The 14,258-nt window shown below is 48.3% G+C and overlaps 1 protein-coding gene across 4 annotated transcripts in view; it reads left to right on the top strand.

Moving 5' to 3' along the window:
* The first annotated feature begins 5,847 nt into the window (after window positions 1-5,847).
* Window positions 5,848-14,258, top strand: part of LOC100125981 (solute carrier family 2, facilitated glucose transporter member 3-like) — a 95,684-nt gene continuing 87,273 nt past the window's right edge. The window contains exons 1-2 of one of the 4 annotated variants that reach the window (XM_008259789.4): window positions 5,848-5,986; window positions 9,022-9,099. In XM_008259789.4, coding sequence (XP_008258011.2) covers window positions 9,079-9,099 — 21 coding nt within the window. In that variant the 5' untranslated portion in view covers window positions 5,848-5,986; window positions 9,022-9,078. Of the gene's footprint in view, window positions 5,987-6,184; window positions 6,345-6,561; window positions 6,584-9,021; window positions 9,100-14,258 lie in introns of those variants that run through there. The other 3 variants (XM_008259790.4, XM_051850142.2, XM_051850143.2) reach the window with 3 other exon arrangements.

The following is a 14,258-nucleotide window of genomic DNA, read 5'->3' as shown; positions in this document are numbered from 1 at the left end:
AACTCTACCTTTCAAATAAATATTTTTTTAAAAAGTAGCCCAATTACTTGGGCCCTGTAACCAATGAGAGACCTGGAAGAAGCTCCTGGCTCCTGGCTTCAGATCAGCCCAACTCTGGCCGTTGCAGCCATTTGGGGGAATGAACCAGCAGATGGAAGACCTCTCTGTAACTTTGCCTCTCAAATTAATAAATAAATATTTTTTAAAAGTTCATGGAAAGTGGAATTAAAAGATAAGTACAAAAAAGAATTTAAATCTATACATAATTTTTTCATAATGCATATTTCCATGAACTTTTTGCGAACTCTTGAGCCATTTTTTCCTAGTTCGGAGTTTTTCTTACACCTGAATTTTAACAGTGCATTAACATTGTCTAAAAATTTCTCTGAACAGGGAACAATGCAAGAAGTTCTCCTGAGTATTATACCCATTCCCACAGCAAATTCTGCTAGGGCTATTGGTCCAGATTCTGCGCCAGGTATTTTCTGCCTATCCAAAGGGACCCTATCTTTTTATGGTTTTCTAGGCTCTTCTAGGCCAGGTGGTTTATAGGATCTGTATCATACTGGCTCTTTAGTATCATTATGGCAATAGTTTAAAAGCAAGAACAGGAGACAACTGTATTTGCAATAACAAAAATATCAGGATAATTATTACTAGGTTGTAAATAATTCTAGCATTATCATGTATGTGTAACTTTGTCAAAAGAGAGGGGAGATGCAAGGCATTTTTCAAGAATTGTGTCTGAAAGATGCACTTTGTCCCTAGTAATGTTAAATAAATCATGCAAAACCATACAAAAATTTGGTTTTAGGTTAATAATTTATACACTTACAGACTGTTTTCCCTTTGATGATATCAGCTAACCCAAAATAGACATAGTCTGGGATGAGGGGAACCCAGAGCCCAGCACCCAGTCTAAGAAAGAAAAAGCCATTGTTGTTCCTAATCACAGATCCCAGCTCGGCAGTGTGTAGAGAAGTAGTATCCGGCTTGGGGAGATCGTGAGAAACTGAGTCAGATGGAACCCTGGGCCTTGAGAATGTCCTCACCCTCCTGGTGCTTGGTTGCCTGCCCTCCTGAAACAACCATAATTATGAGCATTTGTTTCATCTCTGGAAGACCAAGAAAAGTTACAAGGCCCCAGAAGACCAGGAATGTAAGCCCCAGGTTACCCTGCATTGGGTGTTTATGGAAAGAAGAAAGGAAAGGCAAGGTGTAGGAGGAGATAAAGGCATAGCAGCAATGGTGTACTAGCTGCTGCTCAGGTATTACACCTGTCAGGTGCATCCAGTAGGCACCATTTTGTTGTTGTTGTTGTTGTTGTTGTTGTTGTTTTTATTTGAAGGGCAGAGTGACAGAGGGAGAAGGACCCGGGGTGGGGGGATGCAGAGGGAGTGCGTATCTGTCCGCTGGTTCACTCCCCAAATGGCTACAAAGCTAGGAGCCCAGAACTCCATCTGAGTCTCCCACATGGGTGGCAGGGGCCCGAGTACTTGGGCTGTCATCCACTGCTTTCCCAGGTGCATCAGCTATATCAGAAGGGAACTGCGTGGGAAGTGGAAGCAGCTTGGACTTGAACCTGTACTCCAGTATAGGTTGCCGCTGTTGCAAATGGCAGCCTAACCCACTGCACCACAACACCAGCCCCTAGACACCATTTTTAAATAGAAAAGGCTTTAAAGCAGGAGTTTTTGTGATTACAAAATAGTTGGGAGTACTGGAGTAACAGGGACTCTGTGATATCTTGTAAATGGCTTTTAAAATGAGACTGCTAAACTCATCACCCTGGGAGCTTCAGAAGGTGAGCAATCGAGACTGTTTCTGGGGCTGGCATTGTGCTGCAGCAGGTTAAGCAAAAACAGATTGTTTTTTCCCATGTCATTTATGGGAGCTGGCATTGTGGCTTGGCAGGGGAAGCCATCGCCTATGATGCTGACATGCCATATAGATGCCAGTCTGAGACCACCAAGCCACCCTACTTTGAATCTGTCTCCCTGCTAATGTACCTGGGAAAGCAGGAGAAGATGGACCAAGTGCTTGGGCCCCTGCACCCATGTGGGAGACCTGGGAAGAAGCTTGATTTCTGGCCTTGGTCTGGCCCATCCTCGGTCACTGCAGTCATTTGGGCATTTGGGGAGTGAATCAATGGATTGAAGATCTCTGTCTTTATGTGTGTGTCTTCCTCTCTCTGTGCAACTCTGACTTTCAAATAAATAAATCTTTTTTAAAAATGGAGTTTATGGGACCAGTGCTGTGGCATAGCAGATTAAGACACTGCCTGTGGGGGCTAGCACTGTAGTATAGTGGGCTAAGCCTTCACCTGCTGCACTGGCATCCTGTATGGGCTCTGGTTCTAGTCCTAGCTGCTCCACTTCTGATCCAGCTCTCTGACTGGTGTGGGAGACCCTGAAAAAGCTCTTATGGCTCCTGGCTTCAGATGGGCCCAGCTCTGGCTGTTGGTAGCCATTTGGAGAGTGAACCAGCAGATGGAAGACTTTCTCTCTGTCTCTCCCTCTCTCTCTAACTCTTCCTCTCAAATAAATAAATATCTTAAAAAAAAATACTGCCTGTTAGATAACTTTGTCTGCCAAGTCTCTTCAGGGACTTTCGCTTTCTCTGTCTTCTGTTTTAAAATATCACGTGAAATTCCTTGAAAACAAGAATAAAAATGGTATATTATGCAAAGGACAAAAAAAAAAATACTGCCTGTGTCTCAGGCATCCCATATGGGAGCCAGTTCAAGTTCCAGCTGCCCCACTTCTGATCCAGCTCCCTGCCAATGGGCCTGAGAAAGCAGCAAAAGATGACCCAAGTGCTTGGGTCCCTGTACCCACATGGGAAGCCCTGATGAAGCTCATGGTTCCTGGCTTCAGCTTGGCCCAGCCCTGTCTGCTGTGGCCATTTGGGGAGTGAACCAACTTAGGGAAGATATCTCTCTCTCTCTCTCTCTCTCTCTCTCTCTCTCTCTCTGTAATTCTGCCTTTCAAATAAATAAATACTTTAAAAAATGAGTTTAGGGGCCAGCACTGTAGCACAGTAGGCTAAGCCTCAGCCTGTGGTGCCAGCATCCCAAATGGGTGCCGGTTGAGTCCTGGCTGTTCCATTTCAAATCCAGCACTCTGCTAATAGCCTGGGAAATTGGTGGAAGATGGTCCAAATGCTTAGGCCCCTGCACCCACGTGGGAGACCCAGAAGAAGCTCCTGGCTCCTGGCTTCAGATTAGCGCAGCTCCAGCTGTTGATGGCCATTTGGGGAGTGAGCCAGCAAATGGAAGACCTCTCTCTCTGTCTCTCCATCTCTCTGTAACTATGCCTCTCAAATAAATAAATAAATATCTAGAAAAGAAAAAGAAAAGGGGAGTTGGGTAGAAGAGCTGTTGAACCACACTGCCCATAAAAAAATTCTTATAAATGAGTTTATTTTGTTGCGAAAAAGTTGAAATCCCTGCAGTTTTTTTTATATAATATGCACTTCCCTGTGAGCTTTTTGATGACCCTTCATATAAATGGGTTTCAACATTTTTACACCAAATAAATTTCTCTTTTAATTTTAGTTTTCCACACACTTAAAGAAAAAAGATTTGTCTATGTATTTGAAAGGCAGAGTTAGAGAGTGGGCTCTTCCATCCACTGGATCACTCCCCAGATGGCTGCAATGGCCAGAGCTGTGCTGATCTGAAGTCAGGAGCCAGGAGCTTCTTCCAGGTCTCCCATGTGGGAAACCAAAGACTTGGACCATCTTCCATTGCTTTCCTAGATGCAATAGCAGGGAGCTGGCTCAGAAGTGGAGTAGCTGAGACTTTAATAGGTATGCTGGCGTTGTCCTAGGTGGCAGCTGTATGTGCTACACTACAGTGCCAGCCCCCCAAATCACATCTTAAATGTCCCATCTGGTCCCATTTCTTAATATCTCATAACAGTGATTAAAGTTCTTGTTTTTGGGGGGTACCATTTTTTGAAAGACTTGTTTATTTGAAAGGTGGAGTGAGAGAGAAAGAAACACAAAGAGATACAATTCAATCCCCTGGTTCATTCCCCAAATGCCTGCAACAACCTTGACTGTGTTGAAACCAGTGAGGGAGGGTCTCCCATGTGGGTGGCAGAGACCCAAGGACTTGAGCCATCATCTGTTGCCTTCCAGGGTGCACATTAGCAGGAAGCTGGGTGAGAAGTGGAGACAGGATACAAACTCAGGGCCTCTGATGTGGGATGCAGGTGTCCCAAACAGTCTGAACCACTGCGCCAAACACCCACACCTAAACCAAAATCTTATAGCCATCTTGGTTGATTATATCTTTAAAATATATCTAGACTCCAGTGACTCCTCTTTTTCATTTTTTAAAAAAGTTTATTTGAAAGACAGAGGGACAGAGAAAGACAGAGGTCTTCCATCTGCTAGTTCACTTCCTAAATGCCTGCAATAGCTACGGCCAGGCCAGACTGATGGTAGGAGCTAGGAACTCCTTCCACTGGCAGGCAGGAACCCAAGCAGTTGGGCCATCATCCACTGCTTCCCAAGCAATTAGCAAGAAACTGCATTGAAAGTCCTAAACAGTGGTTTGTTTGACTGGCCGTCCCACAGTGCCTGGCCCAGGATTAAATTCTGACTTGAGTTTCAGAGGGGAGAAACCATAATCAAACCAAAGCAGATAACCACAGTCTAGATTTGTGACACCACAGGTTAGTTTTGTTGATTTGGGGCCTTTGTATAAATGGTTCTCCTTTGCAGCTGGTTTCTTTCAGGGTTGTGAGATTCATCCATAAAGCTCCATGTGGCTTCAAGGTCTCCGCTGTCACTGTCATATAATATCCCCCTGCCATTGTGAATATGCCGCCTGTATTTGTCCATTCTCCTTTTACTGGACAGATTATTTCCAGTTTGAATACTGCTGAAATGAACATTCTCATCTGTTTTTCGGTGGCCATATAGGATATACACCTAGGAATGGAATTGTAGGGTAACAGGGTAGGTATATTTCTGCTTTGACAAATCTTTGGTCAGTTTGTAGCCTCACTGACAATGTGTGAGAGTTGTGGAGGTTCACCTTCTCTCCCACAACTGGCCTTCGCTTTCTTTCTTCTCCCTCCAGACCCTCCACCCCTGTTTTAGCCCCTCTGCTGGGTGTCTCCTGCACCCCCTTTTCACGTGTGTAGGGATCACTGGGATAGCCTCTTTGGGGACATGGGGTGCATATCTTTAAAAAGAAATAACTAAATCCTTGTCACTGTGCACTCAACCCTTCGCTATGACAGTGAGGGTCCAGGTAACCCCACATTAGGTCTTGCATTTGGGTCAGGGGAGAGCAATCTCTCCAAAATGCCTTTGTCATCCCTCTGTTGGGACCTCCCCAGAAGAGTCAGGAGGGGGCTGACTTCACTACTATGAACCCCAAAACTCTAAAGTCCTTTCCAAGGAGTGGAGAGAAAGACAGCTGGGGGGGGGGGGCGACCAGGCAGGGGGAGGGGGAGGGCAGGCACTTGCCCTGTTGGCCCTAAAGGCTGAGTCCAGGCTCCGCTTTACCCTGGGAGGCAGTAGGCTCCAGTGACTGGGTTTCTGCCGTCCACACAAGGGCGCCCTGGCTTCACCTGGCCTAGCCCCAGTCCTCGCAAGCATCTGGAGAGTGAACCAGGGGATGGGAGATCTATGTGTCAGCCTTCTGTCCCTCAAATTTTAAAACATTTTATAAAGAAGCAAAAGAGCTACTGGGTCCCTAGGGGCTACCAGGACTGGCCCGCCCCTTGGGGCAAAGCGGGGCGGGTCTGGGGGAGGGGATGGGGGGCGCGTGGAGGCCGTGAGGGACCGGGTATCTCTTAAAGCAGAAATGTTATCACCCCCCCTAACGGCGGCGCTGAGGGCGGTGGGGCCCACAGCTGTTTCCCCGGAAAGGCTCCCCGCTTCCGTTGCAGGAGGACGCCTGAGGGGGCGCCCCGAGGGACCCCAGGCGGCCGGCCGGGGCTCGTCCATCCGTCCGTTAGGTGTGGAGGTGAGAAGTGGGGCTGGGGCCTGGGCGGCAGGACTCTGCTCAGTTGGCGGTGGGCGCACGTCCTGCGAGCGATCGAGTGGAAGGAAGGAAGGAGCGGACTAACCGAGCCACGTCTCGCCGCCCCATCAACGGACCCTTCCCGGTGGAATCCGTGGCTCATCGAGGCGGCGTGGGGCGTCCTAACGGCTGCGCGGCGCGGCGGCCTGGAGCGCAGCGGGCCGCTGTCCCTGGCGCTCCCCGGCGGCGGCCCAGGACCGGCGCAGAGGCGCACGTGGCGCGGGAGACGGGCGGTTGAGCGGCGCTGCGGGAGCCAACCGCACTTTCCTGGTCCGGATGGTGGGTGCGCCGGGGCCGGCAGGTGGGGGAACCGAGGACCCGAGCCGGGCTCCAGTGGAGGTGGGAGGGATCCTCGGAGTCGGGCTAGACGGACCAAGGGGACCTGTGGCCCTGGAGAAAGTCGCAAGCGGCCTCGTTAGCATCGGAGAGGGTGTTTGTTGTTTACCGACCATCTGCGGTGCCCCCAGCCCTGCTCCGACAGACACGGAGATGGACACACCCTGGCCTCCCGGACCGTGCACACCGCAGGGGAAGAGACAGGCATGAAAATGCATAAATATGTAATAAGATGCCAGACCGGAGGACTCTTAGGGAGAGCACTACACCTGACGTAGAAAACTACATCGCTGGGGATTGGGGAGCGGGAAGGGGGGGTTGCGTTTATTTGGAGGGAAAGGGATGGGTCTGAGAAGGCCTTTCTGGGGAAGTGGCTTTTGACCAAAGAACTGAAAGCCCCGAGGGAGCCTTGGAAGAAATCCCCTGACCGAGGGAACTAGACTTAAGGAGGAGAGGGGGGCCTGTGCACCAGTGGCGGAAGTGCCAAGCAGATGGCACTGTTAGCTTTGCAGGCTTTGCAAGATGAAAATTGATATGTTCTTAGGAAATGCCAGGCCACTCATTCATCCAGTGCTGGAGTTCTCAGATGCTTTTCCTGAAGCATGCGAGAGAGGGAGTAGGGCCAAGTGCCCTTGGCCCAGTTCAATACATGGACTAAGTTTAGAATTTCCATTGGTTTTCAAAAAGAATTCATCTGAGTTCATTTTACTGGGAACTAAAGAGCATCTGACTTTTTAAGAAAAGTATATTTTAACTTAAAAAGTTGTGGGGTTTGGTTATTATTATTATTATTATTGGTTTGTTTATTTGCTTTTTCCAAATGAGAAAGACCTAGAAGGCAAGAATTAGCAGGGAGAAAAGTGATGGGGCTGGAGGTGGAAGAGGTAGAAGAAAGGAAAGGTGATAAGGAGAATGTGGAGTGGTCGGGGATCTCCCAGCCCTTCAACGTGTCGCCTCTTGGCTGGTCCTCAGAACTGCATCCAAATCAGGAGAGCTGGCGGAGGAGAGCAGACGCAGACTTGCTAACTGGCTCAAGCAGCATCCTGACATCCGACTCCCTTGCAGCTCACTGAAATAATTTTATATTTGTTTAAAAATTATTTATTTGAAAGGCAGAGTTACAGAGAGGCAGAGGGAGAAAGAGAGAGAGAGAGAGGTCTTCCATCTGCTGGTTCACTCTCTAGATGGCCGCAACGGCCAGAGCTGGGCTGATCTGAAGCCAGGAGCTTCTTCTGGGTCTCCCACGCAGGTGCAGGGGCCCAAGGACTTGGACCATCTTCTACTGCCTTTCCAGGCCATAGCAGAGAGCTGGATCAGAAATGGAGCAGCTGGGACTCAAACCGGCACCCATATGGATGCCAGCACTTCAGGTGGTGGCTTTACCCGCTATGCCACAGGGCTGGCCTCTGAAGTCATTTTAGCTAGAGACTATACAAGGAGATGGCTTGTTTCAAATATTTTTAAATCTGTTTCAGCCATAATAAGTCATAGAATTTTATAACAGCAAAATCACCGACTCTAATCCATATTTAGTTTGCAGATGAAGAGACTAATGGTTGGTGACAGGGCAGTGACTTACAATAGAGGTTTTTTTTTTTTAAAACCATCCTTTCCCCTTAAAAAACAACTTTATTTATTTATTTGAAAGCAGAGTTAGAGAGAGAGAAAGAAAGTTCTTCCATCAGCTGGTTCACTCCCCAAATGTCCACAATGGACAGGGTAGAGGTAGGTGGAAGCCAGGGACCCGGAACTCCTTCCAGGTCACCCACGTGGGTGGCGGGAGCCCTGGTACTCGGGCCATCCTCTGCTGCCTTCCCTGGCACATTCTCATGGAGCTGCGTTGGAAACGGAGCAGCCAGGACGTGAACTGTCACGCCAGCGTGGAATGCCAGCATCCCAGAGGCTTCATTCACAGCGCCACGATGCCAGCCCCATTCTTCCCCAGAATCTTTAGCTTGATAAAATTCTTCCCACTAGCTACCCAACAGGTGGAAAGAGCTTTGTTGAGGACCCTGGTGCCAAGTTAATCTAAGACATCATTAGATCTGTAAGAGATTTCACCTTCTTCCACAACTATGAGGGTACTCCATTTGTAGGTAAATGGAATCAAAAGAGAAGTTTAATGCAATGTGAAACATGTTGAAATCCATGCATAGTTTTTTTTTGTGTGTGTGTGTTTATGTTTATTTTGCTTTGTTTTGGTAATATGCATTTCCATGAACTTTCAGAAGATTTTTTTTAAGTTTATTTATTTATTTGACAGATAGAATTACAGACAGAGAGAGAGACAGAGAGAGGTCTTCCTTTCATTCAGATCCGATGGCAGGAGCCAGGTGTTTCCTCCTGGTCTCCCACGTGGGTGCAGGGCCCAAACACTTGGGCCATCCTCCACTGCACTCCCGGGTCACAGCAGAGAGCTGGACTGGAAGAAGGGCAACTGGGACTAGAACCCGGTGCCCATATGGGATGCCGGCACCGCAAGCAGAGGATTAACCCAGTGAGCCACGGTGCCGGCCCCGGAAGACTTCTTGTATTTGGTGCAATCTCCGTCAACCAGGGTACTAAATCACAACCTCTTCTCTCCTAGAGCTTAAGTAGATAATCATAACAGCGAATAATAACTAGCCAATTACGATTTACAGGAAGCATTACCTTGAAGAGGAATTGGAGGAAGAGTCGGGTCTTAGTATAGCAGAGAAATGGAGGAGAGCGACAAGGATGTGAGTATTGAGAACTGATGGGAGATTAATGTCGAATCGGTTCGTCACGGTTCTGTGGACCATTGCAATGCCTGTGGTCTTCCTTGGCTTGTCTTGTCTGGGTAATGCGTGGTGAACCCAGGTTGGGGTGGGAGGGTCTGGGGTACACTCCCACATTCTCGCCATTGGCAGTGACTTAGTATTTGCCGCTCACGGGGCTTGGTGCTTCAATATGTATTGCTCAGAAGAGTAGGAATGATAAAATACCCATGTTCAGCATTGTAATTGCAAACAGGCCTCGGTAGAAATTACACATGACTGGTTTCAGAGGAAATTGGACAGGAGCCATGATGTAGGTGTGAGGAGTGATGCTGAGCCCTAGGAATGCACGCAAGCGCAATCGCTGCGCTTGTGCAGGCAACTCTAGAGGATGCGGGCACCATGTCTCTCGCCGTGTGTTGTGATCCAGATCCGCGGGAGGCATCAGGTACGAGCCTGAGGAATGGGGTGGGGAGCAGACAGGCGTCATCTGGCGGGTCAGATCACACCTTGCCTGAAGTCCAGGGCTTCCCACGTGGGGCCAGCCTGGAAAGAATTCCGATAAGCTTGTTCCCTGGAAACTCAGATTTGCATCACAGATTCCATCCCCCCCCCCAATATTGTGAAGGTCACCCTAGGGCCTCGAGCTTCAGGAAAGGAAGCTGTTGTTTTCCAGAAGCTGTATCTTCTGGGAAGATCTGGAGAGTCCACACGTTTGTCAGGATGATTTGTTGACATGACAGTTGTTTGGGAAGGCGTTGGAGGAAGCGCTGTCCCGCAAGATCTGAGACACGGAATTCAGTCAAAGACTGATCCCTTCTTGAATGTGTTCGTGGTATTTTGTTTGTTTTTTGCTTTTTGTTTTTTTTTTTCACCAAGAGCAGAGACGCCATGTCTCTTGACCACCCCCACTCTCCACCGAGCTCTCCTGGGTGTGGTTTGCCATGTATATTTAATAATTAGATTTTACTACTTAAGACTAGGCATACCTTTGGTTTTCATTTAAAAAATCATTTTAAAATTCTCCCTGGGTTTTATCTGGGCCTCTGATGATGTCCACCTTATCATTAAGGTGTCATATATTATGGTTCTCATTTTATTTTAAAAGAAGTGTACACCTGTGAAACATTCTAATAAACAAAAATTGGGGGACGCTATGTTCCTGAATCTGTATATAGGAAATACATGAAATTTGTATACCTTAAGTAACATTTTTAAAAAATTAGGGGTCAAAGTCCCCTGAAACTTCATGGGAATTAAGGATAAATAAAAGTTAAAAGTATTTGTTGGTGTTGTTACTGGCAATCAGAACAGTGATTTCACTTTTGACAGGGCCATGTTGACATAAGTAGATACAAATGACTGTGAAAATGTGTTCAGTTTCATATGAGTAGACAGATCAAGAGGTTCCAAATCCAAGAAGATTAAAGAGAAATACATCACATACAGAGTGGGAAAAATATAGCCCAGATTATTATCTAAGCCGTGGATTCCAGTTCAGGTTCCAGGGGACGTGAGGAAGGAATGCAGAATTGGAAACCAGATGCAAACGCTTCCAGACATCCTTGTTCGCTAGCCTATGTAATTCTCGGCGTGGCGTGTTGCGAAATCACGAGGAGGGAAAGTGAGACATGCGTGGCGCTCAGACAGATCCTGAAGGGAATCAGCGCATGCTTTCACGCCAGCACTGCTCCTGCAGCAGGGCGGTAGGGAGCGCTTGTTCTGGAAGCCTGTGGTAGTCTCCGTGACTCATGTGTTCGTTCAAAGTTTTCAGATGGCCGTTCTCTGACCTGGCCTGCTGACGCAGCTCCCGTGCTAGTGAAGCTAGTGATAGACTCCAAGAAGAAAACTAAAGCAAAATAAGGGGACAGAAAAAGGAATGGCAGATGGGGGAGGAGTTCGCCTTCTCTAAATCTAAATGTGGTCTAGGAAGACTTCTCCAAGGTGCATTTGAGTAGAAAGCAGAATGACTCCGAGGAGATGTGGGGTATATGCAAAGGTCCTGGAGCTGATCAGGGGTCAAGAAATTCTTTCTTAAAGAGTCAGAGAGTAGGCCGGCACTGCAGCTCAATAGGCTAATCCTCTGCCTGTGGCGCCAGCACCCTGGGTTCTAGTCCCAGTCGGGATGTGGATTCTGTCCCAGTTGCCCCTCTTCCAGTCCAGCTCTCTGCTGTGGCCAGCAGTGCAGTGGAGGATGGCCCAAGTCCTTGGGCCCTGCACTCGCATGGGAGACCAGGAGGAAGCACCTGGCTCCTGGCTTCAGATCAGCGGGGTGTGCCAGCAGCCTGAATGAAAGGTGGAATCAAGACTTAAAGACTTATCTTTAAAAACAAACAAACAAACAAACAAACAAAAAGGGGGGCTGGTGCTGTGGCACAGTGGATTAACGCCCTGGCCTGAAGTGCCAGCATCCCATGTAGGCACAGGTTCAAGGCCCAGCTGCTCCTATTCTGACCCAGCTCTCTGCTATGGCCTGGGAAGGCAGTGGAAGATGGCCTTAGGCTCCTGCACCTGCGTGGGAGACCCGGAAGAGGCTCCTGGCTCCTGGCTTTGGATTGGTGCAGCTCTGGCCATTGTGGCTGGTTGGGGAGTGAACCAGCGGATGGAAAACTCTCTCTCTCTCTCTCTCTCTCTCTCTCTCTCTGCCTCTCCTCTCTCTGTGTAACTCTGACTTTCAAATAAACAAATAAATCTTAAAAAAAAAAAAAAAAAAGAGGACTCAACCTGAATCCCACCCTTTGAGAGGGGATGTAACATCTTAACTGCCCGACAAACACCCACAGCATTTGGGGAGCGAACTCTTTGAAGAAAATGAGGAGAGGGGTGGGCAGCAGGAGAGGAACTCATGAAAAGGAGTGTTTTTTGTTTGTTTGTTTGTTTGTTTGTTTTTATCTATTTGAAAGGCAGAGTTACAGAGAGAGAGAGGGAAAGGCAGAAAGGCAGAGAGAGAATCTTCCATCCGCTGGTTCACACCCCAAATGGCTGCAATGGCCGGGGCTGAATCAGGTGGAGGCCAGGAGCCAGGAACTTCTTCCAGGTCTCCACATGAGTGGCAGGGGTCATCCTCCACTGCTTTCCCAGGTCCTTAACAGGGAGCAGCCGGGACTGGAACCGGTGCCTGACTGGGATGCGGGCACTGCAGGCAGCAGCTTTACCCACTATCCAGAGTCAGTCCTGGTTGGTTTTTTTAGCAGGGTAATAACTGCAGATGTTTGTACTGCTGATGAGTAAAATAGCGAGCAGGAAACCTCTGATGTAACTAACGACTTGGATCCCAGAAATTTGAAGCCGATACATTTTAAAAATAAGTATATTTGAATCTATTTATCTACTTTTCTTTTTTTTCTTTTTTTTTTTTTTTTATTTTTTGACAGGCAGAGTGGACAGTGAGAGAGAAATACAGAGAGAAAGGTCTTCCTTTGCCGTTGGTTCACCCTCCAATGGCCACCGCGGCCGGCGCGCTGCGGCCGGCACACCGCACTGATCCGATGGCAGGAGCCAGGAGCCAGGTGCTTTTCCTGGTCTCCCATGGGGTGCAGAGCCCAAGCACCTGGGCCATCCTCCACTGCACTCCCTGGCCACAGCAGAGAGCTGGCCTGGAAGAGGGGCAACCGGGACAGAATCCGGCGCCCCAACCGGGACTAGAACCCGGTGTGCCGGCGCCGCTAGGCGGAGGATTAACCTAGTGAGCTGCAGCGCCGGCCTATTTATCTACTTTTCAAGATTTATTTTATTTATTTGAAAATCAGAGTTAGAAAGGGAGAGAGAACTTCCATTTGCTAGTTCACGCCCCAGATGGCTGAAACAGCCAGCGCTGGGCCAGGCAGAAGTCAGGAGCCAGGAGCTTCCTCTGGGTCTTCCATGTAGTGCAGGGACCCAAGCAATTGGGTCATCTTCAGCTGCTTTCCCAGGAGCTCGATTGGAAGGGGTGCACCTGAGATTCAAACTGGTGCTCCAATATAGAATTCCAGCATCAGGCCGGCGCCGCGGCTCACTAGGCTAATCCTCCGCCTGCAGCGCCAGCACACCAGGTTCTAGTCCTGGTCGGGGCACCGGATTCTGTAACGGTCGCTCCTCTTCCAGTCCAGCTCTCTACTGTGGCCCAGGAGTGCAGTGGAGGATGGCCCAGGTGCTTGGGCCCTGCACCCGCATGGGAGACCAGGAGAAGCACCTGGCTCCTGCCATCGGATCAGCGCGATGCACCGGCCGCGGCTGACATTGGAGGGTGAACCAATGGCAAAAGGAACACCTTTCTCTCTGTCTCTCTCTCTCTCACTGTCCACTCTGCCTTAAAAAAAAAAAAAAAAGAGAGAGAGAGAGAGAGAGTAAACGTGATGGGTCTTGTGGACCACCTGCTTGTGGTCACAGCTGTTTAATGTTATAGCATTAGCGCAGCCATAGACATTATGCAAATATTCATGGCTGCATTGCAATGACACTTTATAAAAATAGGCAGGGGCATGATAGCAAAAGCACAAGCCATAAAAGGGAAAAATTGATCAGTTGGGCCTCATCTGCAAAAGATTCTATGAAGGTGGTAAAAGACGGGATACAGAGAAAATAGTTGGAAACCATATGTCCCCAAAGAACTTGTGTCTACATTTTATAAAGCACTCTCTGTTTTCAACGATGTGTGCGCATGCATGTATGTATGTATGCGTGTATTTTATTTGAAAGGCAGAGGGTGAGAGAGAAAGATGGAGATCTCCTGTTAGTTGGTGCACTCCCCAAATGCCCACAACAACCAGGGATGGGCCAGGTAAGAGCCAGGAGCCCCGAACTCGATCCACGTCTCCCCTGCAGTTGACAGGGACCCAAGTACCTGAGCAGTTACCTGCTGCCTCCAAGGGTGCAGATTAGCAGGAAGCTGGAATTGGGAACAGAGCCAGGCCTCGACTCAAGCACTCTAATATGGGACGCAGGTGTCACAAGCATCATCTTAACTTCTGTGCTAAATGCCCGCACCCATACAATTGATTTTTGGTGAGAGTGCTAAGGCCATTAAATAGTGAAAGAACGGGCTAGCCATACGCAAAATAATGAAATTGATCCTGTATCTCACACTGTATACAAAAAATAAATAAATAAATAAATAAATAAATAAATAAACAAACTGAAAGTAGATCAACTAGCCTTGTAGC

Source organism: Oryctolagus cuniculus, chromosome 9, assembly GCF_964237555.1.
Source record: "Oryctolagus cuniculus chromosome 9, mOryCun1.1, whole genome shotgun sequence".
NCBI lineage: Eukaryota > Metazoa > Chordata > Mammalia > Lagomorpha > Leporidae > Oryctolagus > Oryctolagus cuniculus.
Note: the sequence above shows the minus strand (reverse complement) of the source record. Positions and strands in the feature narration are given on the sequence as shown.